This window comes from Hemiscyllium ocellatum, chromosome 30 (genome assembly GCF_020745735.1).
Source record: "Hemiscyllium ocellatum isolate sHemOce1 chromosome 30, sHemOce1.pat.X.cur, whole genome shotgun sequence".
NCBI classification, from domain to species: domain Eukaryota; kingdom Metazoa; phylum Chordata; class Chondrichthyes; order Orectolobiformes; family Hemiscylliidae; genus Hemiscyllium; species Hemiscyllium ocellatum.
This window is the reverse complement of record NC_083430.1, coordinates 11,055,763-11,070,949: the sequence shown is the minus strand read 5'-3', so window position 1 is coordinate 11,070,949 and position 15,187 is coordinate 11,055,763. Positions and strand designations below refer to the sequence as shown.

General features: G+C 43.5%; 1 protein-coding gene across 2 annotated transcripts in view; it reads right to left on the bottom strand.

The window, feature by feature from the left end:
* Positions 1-15,187, bottom strand: part of sh3d21 (SH3 domain containing 21) — a 118,330-nt gene that overhangs the window by 44,140 nt on the left and 59,003 nt on the right. For both annotated transcript variants that reach the window (XM_060847537.1, XM_060847538.1), the window contains exon 10: positions 13,426-13,471. In XM_060847537.1, the coding sequence (XP_060703520.1) occupies positions 13,426-13,471 (46 nt within the window). The remainder of the gene's footprint in view (positions 1-13,425; positions 13,472-15,187) is intronic.

The following is a 15,187-nucleotide window of genomic DNA, read 5'->3' as shown; positions in this document are numbered from 1 at the left end:
TCTCAATATCAAATAATCATCATTTCCATGATGATAGATCGTTTGAACTTTTACAAACATTTCAGATGGCTTAACGTCATTGATGTTTTCATATAAATTGACATGGTGAAGCATGTGGTCAACATCTTCATGTGCATTGCCAAATTCTGAACCATCGACCACTTCACTTATACATATCTAGCAGGATACTCGATGGTCTTTATTGCATGGCCTGCTGCATAGCCTGTTTGGGTCAGTGCATGACAAATCTGAATGGATTGCTTTTCTGCATTGAACTGTAAATCAGAAACTAAAACAGAGGTTGTTGGAAAAGCTCAGCAGGTCTGGCAGCATCAGTGTGGAGAAATCAAAGTTAATGTTTTGAATCTGGTGACCCTCCCTCAGGAAGGGTTCTAAGGAAGGGTCACTGGACCCTAAAACATTAATTTTCATTTCTCTTCATTGATGCTGACAAACTTTTCCAACAACTTCTGTTTTAGTTTCTGATTTGCAGCATCCACAATTGTTTTGGATTTTATTTAATCACATTGTGTTGTGTGCATATTCTGTTGAGACTTTGCCTGGCAGTTAGAGTGTTTTGAAATCAATTGACATGATGCCAAACTTTTCCAGCAACTTCTGTTTTTGGTACAAAGTCAATAAAGTTGAACTTCCTTCAAGACAAGGCACATATACAAGAGTAACCTATTTAGTTGCGATGGACTAACACCGCTGGTAAAATAACACGCAATTGAATTTCACAAATGTGTTAATTATTTGTCTTCTGATATCGTCAGAGTTTTCTAGAAAGGCAAAATTATCTCCAAGTATGGTGAGGAAAACACTGAGAATTGAACAGGGCAAACAGAGAGTGAGAAGATTTCTCAAGTATGACCCAAAAAGTGAAAGGAAGTCAAAGAGACAAAGATACACTAAAACAGGGAAAGCTGGAATGCACTGTCCAGGGAGAAAGTGAGATGTCCCAGGGTGGGGGGAGAGTGAACTGAAAGGGTCAAAAGGTCTCTCATCTTTGTCACTCTAATGATCCCACTCATGGGCATTAACATTACCACCCATCCCCACCCCCACCCCCACCCCCACCCCCACCCCCAACACCACACAATTGGAAAGTGAGTAGCCACTTTGGTATCTGATTAGATGACTCCTGACTGTCAGTCAAGCAGCCTTTTCCCTCCTCCAATAATTTTATTACTAATAGGAACTTTTCTATACATTATAAACAAGTAATTATATTCATTCTAGTTCCACAATTTTCTCAGGGATGCTGACAGTAGTTTATAATGCTGAATTTTGCTGACTCCAGGAAAATCATGGAAAGAGAAAAGAGCGAAAAAGGAACAAGGGAGCGATAAGCAATGATTAATTGTTTTTTGAGAATCAAGTCGCATGCAGAGATGGTTCACTTTATAAAACTGGAGCAGTTAGTGTTGGTCTGGTTAGGAGTTTGCTGGGGGAATTTTTGTCATGTTCACACATTCATTAACAGAATTTGATTTTGCCCACACGTTTCTGGTTTCCTGCCTGTGTATTACTTCTTTGAGAACTTACTCTTCAGGTTTCTGTAACAGAGTCATAGTAGAATCCTGCCAACTCCCTTTTAGAGTTTGGAATAGTGTGTGCAACTGAAGACTCATCAGGAGGAGAGCTGAAAATGTGTTGCTGGTTAAAGCACAGCAGGTCAGGCAGCATCCAAGGAACAGGAAATTCGACGTTCCGGGCTAAAGCCCTTCATCAGGAGGAGAGGCTAGTAGCTACTGCTGTCTGCCCTATGCCTGCTATCTCTGCTCTTACATTGTCCTCTGCCTATTACTCACAGCTTCCATCCACCCAGCACCCCCCACCCCCACCACCGTGCCCCCCCCCCGCTCGATATCTGACTGTCTGTTACTCCCATTCACACATCCACTTCCTTGGTAATGTTTTCATACGTCGTTAACATGAACCAGTGAGGCCACAGCAGGAAGTACTGCAACTCACACTTGGTACTTCACTACAAAATAGTTTATAGTAACATGACACTGTGAGTTAATTGCTACTGTTATTTGTCAGTTAACCACAATCAGAGGATGTAAGAATGAGCAGGGACCCTGAAATATAGCTGTAGCATTACTAAGTGTAGATTGTAGCTCAGCGCAGTAAATACAACCACTGTGCAACAAATTGAGACTCAGTGCAGTAAATGTAGCCTCAGTTCAGCAGAGCAGTGAAAAGCAATTCAACATCAATAAAGATTCAAATCAGACTTGGAAACAATAATTGCCCTTCTCCCTCCACAAATGCTGCCAGACCTGATGAGCTTCTCCAGCATTCTCTGTGTTTCTTTCAGATTTCCAGTATCTGCAGCATTTTATTTTTAATTCAATGACTGAATCTTCTATTTCTGTAGTATTCAGAAAACGACTCCCTCTTGTCACATACTGAACTGCCATTGCTAATGTACATCTTAACTCCCGTGGGTAGAAAGTACACAGATGGTCACCTCCACCTGTGTGAATTCACTGCCATCAGGAAGATGGTGCAGTGCTAATGTCAGTACCCAATCTTCAGGCATGAGTCCAAATCCCACCTCTGCGGCAGGTGGGATTCAAATTCAGTGAGGAAAATCAGGAATGGAAAGTGGAAAAAACCTGTTTCTCTCAAGAAGGAAATCTGCTTTCCTTATCTGATCTGGCTTATATATGACTCCAGAGCCACAGCAATGTCGTTGACTCTGAGCTGCCCTCTGCCACTCAGTTCAAAGGTCAATGGGCAACAAATGCTGACCTTGTCGGCAATGGTTCCATAATCTGGCTTGGTATTCTCCTGAGAAAGTGAGGACTGCAGATGCTGGGAATCAGAGTTGAGAGTGTGGAACTGGAAAAGCACAGCAGGTCAGGCAGCATCCGAGGAGTAGGAGAGCTGATGTTTCAGCCATAAGCCCTTCATCAGGAGTGAGGCTTGTGGGTCGGGGTTGAGAGTTAAATGGGACAGGGGTGAGGCTTGGGGGAGGGTAGCTCAGAACTGCACCACCCTCCGGACCTGTCCATCACTTCCCCCCCCGACCTATCACCTTCTCCCTCACCTTCATCCACCTATCACTTTCTGAGCTACCTTCCCACAAATCCCACCTCCTCCCATTTATCTCTCCGCCTCGACCCATAAGCCTCACTCCTGATGAAATGTCAATTCTCCTACTCCTCGGATGTTGCCTGACCCGCTGTCCTTTTCCAGCAACACACTCTCGACTTTGTATTCTCATGAGTTTAGATAGTGACCATGGAACATTGAGTGGTAATTGAGTTACAATCAAGGCTAACCCTGGTGAGATGGAAGCTGGAGGAGCTGATTAGTTATACAGCAACTCTGACATCATGACAGCAGTGACTAACACTTTAAAATGATAACTTCCAAAAAGATAAAACTCTTACAAAATTTTGGCCTGCTGGAACAAAACTTCAAAACAGCAATTTAATCTCGCAGCCAGCGATTATTTTGAACCCTTGTTAATTGCCAGCAACACAGGAATTTCCAGAGGTTGTAAAGACGTGAATTGTCAATGTCTCAATTATACCATCGAAGCTTGAGTTTGGTCCCTGTAACCTTCACCCTGTTCTGACAGATGGTCATTTAGAGTTTTCAAGTGTACCTTCTGTAGTCCAAAGGAAGCAGCTATCAAGTAACTAGCCAATGAAATTGCCAACAATGACATCAGATCATAGGATATTTAGAAATGTTACTCTTAGATGAGAAAGCAGGATCGGCTCATGCTCTGTGTGTAATGTATATCATTCAAACATTGTTCCAGCTACCAAGACTTGTACCTTGTCTGTCTCTAAGCATGTATACAGCATGGAGGCATCTGTAAATGAAAACAAAATCCTGTTCTGTCGGTATCTGTGGCATCCAGCAATGGCGAGGAAATTTATACAAAGGCCAACAGCATGTTCCAACGCAAAAGCAAGATGGGAGAAAAAACAGCAGTCTGACAAAAAGAGGTAAACAAAAACTGCAGACCTAGCCCAGTGAGACATGGCAAAAACCCACAAACACAGAACGGACAGACACTCATCAAAAGTAAAACCTCATATCTGGCAGTGTCGAACAGTGAGAAAAATGTCAGGGCAAGATGATGCCAGAGAAACATACAGGCCCCAGTTTCAGCGAAATCAGTAGCCTCTGGGAGGCAGATTGCATCAAACCTCTGAAGAGGCGGACTCCAGTGATAAACGAGACTCACAGATCTTGAAGTAGGTGGGCCCCAGTGCCAAGGAACCCAGCATCTAGGTACAGTCAGAGACCAGTTGCAAAAAGGATCAGGTGACAAAAGGCCCCAAACAAAATGCGGAACTAGCAAAGGACATTTTGACTCCATGCCCAACACAATATGCCACAAGGTTACCTCTTGATGAAGTTAACCCTTTGCCTACCTGAGCCACATCACCATGAGAAGGGCCTGAACCCGGCTCTACAGTGGCTCATTGGAGCCCAACTTTCCAATATGTCAGAATCACTTCAAGCCTCTCCCAAAAGACCTCAGGCAGAGAACAGCTCACTGTATTTTGTATCTGGTGAGAAATCTAGCTGATGATATATTGACAAGGCAATGAATCACTGAGGACTCCTTAATGTTTAATCATTATATTGAAGGCTTTTCATGAGTTTTGATATTAGACAAAACATTGTCATTGACTGTCCTAAGTTCAAATGAAGCATCCAAGACCGAGAAAAGAGGAGATTTATATGTGAGTGATTTCTCTCATACAATTATAACTATGATGCTGAGGGAAAAACTAACGTGAGAGCTAACGATTATAAGGGTGCATGATAAAACCCCCTTTACACCTCCTGCTGTTCAGAGAGGATTGTACATTGCCGAAATCAGTGTAGCCAGAGACTCAATGGGGGCTACAAAATAGAATTAAACAGATGGGAATGAGGTTTTGTCATCGAACCAGTTTATGAAGTCAGCACAGTTTCTCAACCACAGGGTTACACTATGCTTGCAGCACACAGCTTGGGCAGAAGACCATTGTGATGTCAAAGGAGTCCATCAGCACAAAGTATCTCCTGTTCTTGAAGTGGGCTATCATTCCTGTGGGAGAAGAGGCCATTGTGGCAGAGCAGGAAGTTTCCTGTTCTGAGGATCAGATCAATGGGTCACATTGATCCATTAGCGTACAGTAGAGGATTCCCAGCTATTTGAAGAGTCTTTTCTAGAAGAACTAATCCTGATGATAGAGGATTTCTGGAGCACAGAGCTCTTCGTCAAAGGGCAGAAGTAGAGATTTCAACTTGATCCAGGAGCAGCCATCTCCATTCTTTCAGATAACGTGCAGTGGCTGTGACCAGTGCTCCTGACGCTTTCCAGGATCTGACTTCACAGTCCAGTGGGAACTTCATCGAGGGCAGTCGGCTGTATGCTGGCACAGTTTTTGATTCAATCAAATCGACAAAACAGCTGATTATTTTTCTTTTGCAGTTTTGCTAAGAGACTAATTTCTTTTTAATGATCTCAATACTAATCCATTTGCTATAAAATAAAACTAATTTCCAAAAACCATGTGCAACAAGACTTAAGCTCAGTAATGGAGCAGCATCTCCCTTCTCTCAGATCCTATGCAATGAAGCTCTTCTAGTCTCCTCCTCCTCTAAAAATCATTTATTTATGACAAACCAAAACTAATTTCCAAGGGTAGGTGGTAAAACTGAGCAATATCTAAACTATTATTAACATATTGAGCTATATTACTTTTTAGAATTATCAAATCCTTACAGTGGCCTACCAAATCCACACCGACCCTCTGAAGGGTACCCCACCCAGACTCACCCACTTCCTCTAACCCTGCATTTCCCATAGCTAACCAACCTAGCCTACACATCTCTGGACACTATGGGCAATTTAGCATGGCCATCCACCTAACCTGGACTGTGGCATAAAACACGCACAGCCACCCAAGGAGGGAATCACATCTGGACACCTGGCTCTGTGAGGCAGCAGTGTTAACCACTGAACCACCATGTCACCCAACACTCAAACAACATAAAGGACACAAAGACTCTGCAGAGATGATATTTGAAGATGATGAAATTACGGGTCTGAAAACAAAAGATTGATCTCATAATCCACTGGATTTCTTGTTGACAAACTTGGATTGTTGATAGCTGTAAACTGATGGAAGATATTTGAAACTGTATTTGGTTCAGATAGAAATCAAGCTAGCTTCAAGCCAAAACAGAAACTGCTGGAAAATCTCAACAGGTCTGGCAGCATCTGTGAGGAGAGAAAAGAGCTGACGTTTCGAGTCTAACTGAAGCGAGTTTCAGGTCTTTGAAAGTGATCACAGATCAGCTTCACAGAGTTTAAAAGATTGACAAAATACTGAGATGCAGAAACATAGTCAGGTTGTCAAACACTCCACCCAAGAAAGGGAGAGAGAGATTTGCAACATTGGAGATTTTTCTTCATTCTGACTTCTCAGATTTTTGAAGCAAAACCAAGACAAAAGGCAACCATCAGCAAAAGGCCACAGAATCTCTTCCAAAGACAACTCTTGCACCAAGTAAGAGTAATAACTTCCTTTCTCGTATCACTCTAGAAGCTTTGCTGAGCTGTTTTCTCTCCCCCAAAGTTAGTGGCTTTCTGTACGTGCAAGTGGATCACAGCTCACACTAAGCTCTTGATCTCATTTTCCAAAAAAACAAAAGTTGCCTTCTCCCTCAGTAAAACCACTGCTCATTCTGGAAACATCTACACAATTTAATAACCTTCCAGTTTTTCACAAAGTCCTTAAATATACACACACCACATACACTATAGCAGAGAAAACTCTGTTGGATGCAGACAGCTTTGAAGAACTTCCAACAATGATATCCCATACCATCAGCCATAGGAAGACCTTAAGGAGAGTATACCAGTCTTCAGGGAGCATGTCAAAGGGCACACAGAACATGACAACACTAACAACAATGATTAGCCAAAATAGGAGACTCTCAAACTCCCATTGACTGATCTGAGATAGATGGGTGTGCAACACCAAGGCACTACAAGGATTGGTGACCAGCTGAAGGAGAAGATGGTGAGAGTGGGGAAGGAGGATGCCACTATAAAATAACACAACACAATGCATACTGCCAAAAAGCCCAAGTCTATTTCCTTGAATAAGCTTCTTAGCTAGAGAAAGGCATGGTCATAACCACTGAGGAATCAACAGAAACAAATCCACAGATTGACCTGAGTAGAAACTCCTGGCAGTGCCAGAGTCTAGATAAAGGAAGGAACAATATGGGACTGCAGTAGTGTTTTGGTCAATTTCAGGGACTTCAGAGGTTGAATTGATTAGGATCATAGGAGAAAGTGAGGACTGCAGATGCTGGAGATGAGAGTTGAGAGTGTGGTGCTGGAAAAGCACTGCAGGTCAGGCCTCATTCCTGATGAAGGGTTTTTGACCAAAACGTCGATTCTCCTGCTCCTCGGATGCTGCCTGACCTGCTGTGCTTTTACAGCATCACACTCTCGACTCTTGGTTAGGATTATACTCACCGAAGTTCAGGAGTATGAAGGAAAATCTAATAGAAATCTATAAAATTCGAACAGGACCCAGATGTTGGAAAGATATTTCTCATGGCACGGAGTCCAGAACCAAGGGCCACAGTCTAAGGATACAGGTAAACGATTCAGAATTGAGATGAGGAGAAATTTCTTCACCACAGATAGTGGTGAGTCTGCCAGGGAATGCAGTCAAGGACAAAACATTATATAATTTCAATATGAAGATAGATATAGCTCTGGGGCTAAAGGAATCAAAGGATATGGGGGATGAGCAGGAATGTGTTAACAAGTTGGATGATCAGACGTGATCATGAGGAATGGTTGAGCAGGTTTGAAGGGCTGAGTGGCCTATTCTTGCATCTGTTTTCTGTATGAACTACTTTCAGATGATGGAACAAACATGGCGGAAACTGTGGATGATGTGTCAACTGCGAAAGCCAACATTGAGGACTATGCAGCAGTTGAAGGACGGAAAGACCTTATGTAACCAGACCACCAGAAAGTACCAAAACCAAAATCAGAAATTGCTGGAAAGACTCAGCAGGTCTGGCAGCACCTGTGGAGAGAAATCAGAGTTAATGTTTCGGGTCCAGTGACCCTTCTTCAGAACCAGAGATGAGCCTGACAAACAGAATAAGAGAGCCTCTGCAGAACTCTTGCAGTAACCAAAGGGAAACAAGATGAGACACCTGAAAATCCATTTCAGCACAGAGCTCATCCAGATGCTTGCATCATTCCTGTGTCGCATTGCCTTGCCTTGCCTTATATTGATGCACTTTGACCCCGCTGCCAGAGCTACCACAGTGCTTCTATCTTTCCTTGCCAATTAATGCTGATACAAAGCCAGAAAGCTTGTCATGCTTCACATCAAAGGAGATAGCCTTCCCTCCGGAAGTCCGGACACAGTGAGTCAGTGCCAGTCTCTGATGCCAACCCAGGGGTTTGGACACGGTCAGTCAGCTGCTTGGGGTGGTCAGGATCAGGAACCACTCCTTGGAAGGGCTAAGGAGCCAAATGTTCGGAAGCCACCCACCTGTCTCGCCACTTCCTGTCCAATTGTGGGCTGCTGAAATGTGAGAAAGGGAGGGATTGGGTGAGGTGAAAGTGATGGGCACAACTGTTAGTGCCGGCATAGGTGAGGAAAGGGTGGCAAGTGTCCTGAGTGAGTGTGGAGGGAACACAGAGGGTACATCAGGTGAGTGGTGCCAGGAGCTGAGGGGTGTGAGGGCAGGTGAGGGGAGATGTTGCAGACAATAGTTTGAGAGTGGTAGAGCCTGAGCCTCAGTGAGAGGTAGATGCAGTTGCAGAGACTGAATGGATGTGAGGTAACAGGGAGAAGCTGGTACTCAGTAGAATGACCTTTTTCCCCCAGTATGGGGCATCCCTCCAGGTGGCTGGGATTTCACAAACCAGGGTTGATAATCTCAGAGCAGGCTGGCACAGTCTGGTATCATGATCTCCAATGCTAGGCCTGGGGGGAGAGGATCACCGTGCTTTGCAAAATACCATCCACCAAGACCTCCAGGTTGATAGAGTGACATGCCAGATCCCCCTTCTGTGCCATGCCCACAGCAAATACCATGGACCATGCAGGGTGGCTTCACTCTGACAATGCTTGTCTGGCTACACAGCGGCCTTTTAAAGATGCCACCGGTGCCAGGGAGGACAGTTCATTCCGAGATATCCTGACACTGGTGAGTTCTTCAGCGTGGTGGAATCAGCCTTTCATTGGACAAGTGCACTGGTGATGGGGCCTGGTTAGGTGGTCAATGAAGTGAGTTTGGGATGATACAGTGAGAAAACTCACTTGGCCTTACAGAGTAAAACGTCAAAAATAGGAGCAGGAGTAGGCCATTTGGCCCTTTAAGTTTGCTCCATCATTCAAACCCTCCCCAAAACTCAACAAAATTGACACTTCGCCAAAATATGACAAGATTGAACCCTTTGGTTACCTGCTTTAACCTAATACCTATTGATGTTTGGGCCTCATGTGGATGTCAGCACCAATTCTTTCACCTTGTAATTGCAAGAGTTGAAGACCAACCCCAGCAGAAGGGCCTAGGATGATGACCAGAATTGTTCACAATTAAAATAGGATCCATTCATCCTCAATAGAAATGACTGGCACTGGGCTGGACAGTCGACCTGTTCAGTACTTTTCAGCTGGTTCATATCATTGCTAGTCATTGACCGGTCAGCCCAGGGCCAATCATTTCCAGTCCCTCCTGCAGTAAGGTGAATTTCTCTGGACCAAGACGCTTGGCCACCATGCACTGTCAAATAAGAAGCCTTGTCAATCAAAGTGTGTGAGCGCTTCCTTGACTTTATCTGGAGATGCCGGTGTTGGACAAAGTTAGAAATCACAGAACACCAGGTTATAGTCCAACAGGTTTATTTGGAAGCACAAACTTTCAGAGTGCTGCTCCTTCATCAGGTTTGGCACAGGTAGCTGTTTGGGACAAATACCTGATGAAGGAGCAGTACTCTGAAAGTTTGTGCTTCCAAATAAACCTGTTGGACTATAACCTGATTTGTGTGATTTTTTAATTCTGACTTTACCTGACAGTGTAGGACCACATCTCTACCAGCTTCACTTACTATTCACTTCATTGTGAAAGAGACTGTGAACTCACTAGCACCCGTCAAACTGTGGACTTGGCTTTGCTTTGTTTAATAATGAACAGATTAGTCCCAGCAGTTAAATGTTGGCAGAACAGCCTACATAAACCCTCCAGTACCCAAGTGTTAACATTCACTGGGTACCATATAAAAACAATAGACTTTTATATTGCACCAATTATAAGGCATTCCCTCAACTTTAGGCTTCTGGCTAAAAGTACAGTCAGGGAATTAGACAATGCCAAAAACAAAAGCTGTAAGTGTGAGTGAGGTCCTTTTCTAGCCCCTGCTCTTTACAGTCATGCTCACGGATAGTATGACTTTCTGCACTTACCTTTGTTGTCAATTTTCCAGGCGATCTGTTCTGGGTTCTTCACTGATGCCATGCTGTCAGGTTTAGAAGCTGAAATGAAGTAAGGACTCAAAAAGGCGCCAGCTGTCAAACACAGGTCTTGTCTCACACACAGATGAAGCAAAGGTGCGAAAGTACAGTGTAATCAGAAACTGATTTGAACGTGACATCCATGGATTCCGAGTGCCATAGCTTCAAGTATCTTCAAGTTTAAATCATATCTCCAACTTAGGAAATGGCAGATTGGAACTATCTGAGCTTCTTAATGCTTTATAAATTTAGACCGAGGAGGAAAATTCTTGGATCTTACAAGTTCCTGTTTCAGAGTCAAGATCTTACTTCCCCAGCCCCATTGTCAGCACTCCTCCCCACCTTCCCCTGCTCACACTCAGTACAAACCCGAACCTAAGGCCTGAGTCCAAACTCCCTTGGTGCGTCTTGCTGCAAAGTGGCGTGTCAGCTTGCAGACTGCCGTTTAGTACAGGCTGGCTGACAGCCCACAGGTTTAGTCACATGTTGTGTGGTTTTGTGCAGCTTCCTGAGCACAGTGAAAACAGGCCGCATAACCCACACCATTCCTTTCGAAGCCCAGCAATGCCATATAAAGAGAAGCCTTGAATCTGCCCAGGGCCCTGTCATCCCACGCAGAAGTAGGTCAAACTGCTTTATAGGCTTGTGATGCCCCCAAATCCTTACTGTGGGTCCCCGTGCTCCATAATAATACATTCGAGGTCCAATTACTGACTGATGGCTTGTGCAATCTGTGCTATCTGAAAACTAAACAATCTTCCTTTTGACGTGAATTAGGCACTTAATCCTGGTGGGAGTAAGATTTGTGATCCTGGGGAGGAGATCCATTGTCCAATCCAGATTTGGGTTCAATTCCTATCCCAGGGGGCCTATTGACCAATGCTATGGAAGTGCTTACCTTCTTGAAACTATCCTTGCTTTGTTTTGGCTCTGTAGAACTCCCATGCTGCAAACCCTTTAGAATCGTATTGTTGCCCATCTTTATTTTCAGGTCGTGCATCTATTGCATTTCTCTCTGGACTCTGCTTCTAGGGTTTGTTCCATACAAACTTCACTGTGTAACAACACCCTTTGAGCAACTTCAGACAGGTTGCTGCACACGGTGCTATGGTGCCCCGTTCCTAACTGTGGCCTGCCGATCTCAGTCACGGCTGGCAAGACAGCGAGGAAGTAGCTGCAATCAGGTTACAGCCTTCCCCATCACAACACGGACTGCGTTCACTGAAAGGAGTACAAGCCGACAAGAGAACTGGTGAGGGATTCTGTTCCAGGGACTGCCAAATGGCACAGTGTCTTTGGCATCAACATGATTCCTTGTACAGAGAGTTATGTCAGGCACGTGTGTTACAGACAGTGGGCATATTGGGAATAGACAGAGGAAAAGATGCCCATAGACAGTGTGTGCGCTGAGGTGGATGGAGACCATGTTGGAGGGTGCGATGTAGTAGATAGAGTCTCCAGTTGTCTAGACAGAAGATGTGATAATGTGCATCAAGGGTGTAGCGGTCTAGATGGAGGATATGATTGTACAGATGTATAGATTGTTGGCATTGGCAGAGAGAATGATGGTTTAAATGCAGAGATGTAGATTTCTTCAGGGTGTACTAGTAACATGGTCATGTTAGTGGACAAATAACATGAATTAAACATGAGAATGGTAGCCAGATACCACTGCCCATCTGGTTTCACAGGCAACTCATCTCCGGAGGACCAAGTTCACCAGTCCCAATGCCCTGGGTGAAAGGGGGATTGGAGTGCGCCATATGAATTGGGTGGGACAGAGAAGGCAATTGTCTCTGTGGAAGGGGAGCAAGGTGTCTGGGATGTACTGGATGTGGAGGAGGAGGTAAATCCCTCTGTGATTTGGGGTGTTGGTCATGGGAGGGTGAATGAAATGCAAATGGTACTTTGCCTTTTTTTTTAATAGATCAATAATCTAAGAATGGTATTTTCAATGTATGCCAACATATCTTGCTTATAATGAAAAGAAGTTAACATTTCCATTAGCAGCAGCTTCTTAGGCTCTCCCTAACTCAGAAATATATCAACAGTTTAGTGCTTTTGACTTTTAATATGCTCCCTTAGCCTTTCAGCCTCTTAATTGGTTATTATCTCATATTCAAGTAGGTCAATCTACAGTTTCATTGTGAAACACCCAGTAATTATATCAGCTTGGACATGTCTTGGGCTTGTAATCAGTGTCAATTTTCAGTCGTCACCTTTTCAGTTGGTCTTTCAGACTTTACAAAACTTTTGGTTCAGCTTCTCCCACTTTTCTACATTTGAATACACATATATCTACCCTGGAAATGTTCGACAGGACAATGTAAAGCGAACTTTATTTAGATTCCAACCCATGTTGTAGCTACCCTGGGAACGTTTGAGGGAACAAGTATTGGAGCTCCTTTACTCTACATTTAGCTAGTGTTGGACTTACCTGGATTGCTGTATGGATGTGCAGGGGGCGATTAATTCAACCCTTGTCATATCTAATCAGGCAATATCACTGCTGATTTTGAATTCATATGGCTTAAAATGGTCACGTCTCTCAGATGAATAAATACCCAATTTCTTCTTAAGCACTAAACTTGGACTTTTGCTCCAATGCAGTGGGAGCATAATGCATCAGGATTTTCTCTGCCAGATCCTTGAACTCCCTCAGTTCTCAGCATTGAGTCACGAGAATTGCTACAGAGTGACAAATCAGGTTAGCTAGTTAATTGGTGAACTGAGTGGTTCGGTTATTGGTGCATTGGTTGTGGCGCTTCAACTCAGACACTGCCTTTGACTTCCAGGTTGAAAATGGCCAGTCCAATATGTTTCTAATGAGTACACTCTGATGTTTCTACCTCGCCTATGTTTAAGCAGATGGTTTGTAATATGGGCCTTTACTTACACAGATCCACATCTGTTTTGACTCCTGGAGGGAAGTCCTTGCTCATCTGCATTTAAAACAGAGATAAATTAGAGTCATAGAGATGTACAGCATGGAAGCAGACCCTTTGGTCCAACTCATCCATGCCAACCAGATATCCTAAACTCATCTAGTCCCATTTACCAGTGCTTGGCCCATATCCCTCTAAACCCTTCCTATTCACGTACTCATCCAGATGCCTTTTAAATGTTATACTTGTACCAGCCTCCACCACTTCCTCTGGCAGTTCATTCCTTACACGTACCACCCTCTGCGTGAAAAGGTTGCCCCTTAGGTCCTTTTCAAATCTTTCCCCTCTCACCTTGAACCTATACCCTCTAGTTTTGAACACCCCTTTCCCAGGGAAAAAGATCTTGACTATTTACCCAATCCATGCCCCTCATGATTTTATAAACCTCTATAAGGTCACCCCTCAGCCTCCGACTCTCCAGGGAAAACAGCCCCAGCGTATTCAGCCTCTCCCTACAACCTAAACCCTTCAACCCTGGCAATATCCTTGTAAATCTTTTCTGAATCCTTTCAAGTTTCATAACTCCATTTCTATATCAGTGAGACCAAGTTGTTAAACAAAAAAAGTGATGTTAACTTTCTTTATTCAAGCCCACTGCCCACTCCTTCACAGATCAAACATAACCCTCCTTACACCATGCCCAAAGTCTGCCTCAGGAACCGAGCCCAAAAAAAAACAAGGCTCATACAACAGGGGAATACTGAGTCAGTGCTGTCATCTCTGGATCACATTAACCTGAAGTTGCAGCTGCTCTCTTGAGCAGGTATTGAAGTTCCTGCATCCATGACATTATTTTGCAGAGCAGGAGACTTGATATTAGTAAATAATAATTGGAATGGCGAAAAAGCAACTGATTTACTCAGGCTCATTACCAGCGGCTGGTTTGAAAATTATCACCCATGTAGCAATCTATTTTGCTTTCATTTTTCTTATTGAGGAGCTAGTTACCTGATCTATTATTTGCAGCATACAAACCTGACTAGTTGTAGCAGACAGATTTGTGACACTGTAAGAATGATGTGACTTCAGTGCTCTACAATATGACGAGAATATTGTCAGTTATGATTAGCCTGAACAAGACTTCATGCAATCTATCCAGCTTCATTTAAATGGCTAACAGAGCTCCATACAAATTTAAAGCCACTTAGAGAAAATTGGAATGGTTAATGCACGCAGAACATTAACTGAACATTAAAATTATCAACCTGAAACATTAATTCTGCTCCTCTTTCCCATAGCTATTTCCAGGCCTGTTGAATGTTTCAAAATTGCCGCATTAGCAATATTTCACTTTGGTTATTTCCTTATGTTGACTTTGTAACCAGGTGTGAACTGATAGGGAGCACATAAGCAGAACACTGAAGATACTATAATCAGAAATGTTAGAATCGAAAGTAGTTAAGTGACTACATCTATTAAACTTGGGTGCTTAAAGTGGCTCATTATTCCATCCTTTGGCTCATGGTCTACTTTACAAATTTGTCCCATTCTTGTATCTTTTGTAAGGATGTGAGATGCAGTCAAACTGTCAGAGAATGAAATGACCCCCCCCCCAGTGGAAATATAGGACACACTTCAACATCTTCAAGGCATGTTACAGAACATGGATAAAATAGACATTCTCAAAGTTCTGGAATAGAGTCATAGAGTCATACAGCACAGAAACAGACCCTTCGGCCCAACCAGTCCATGCCAACACTAATCACAAACTAA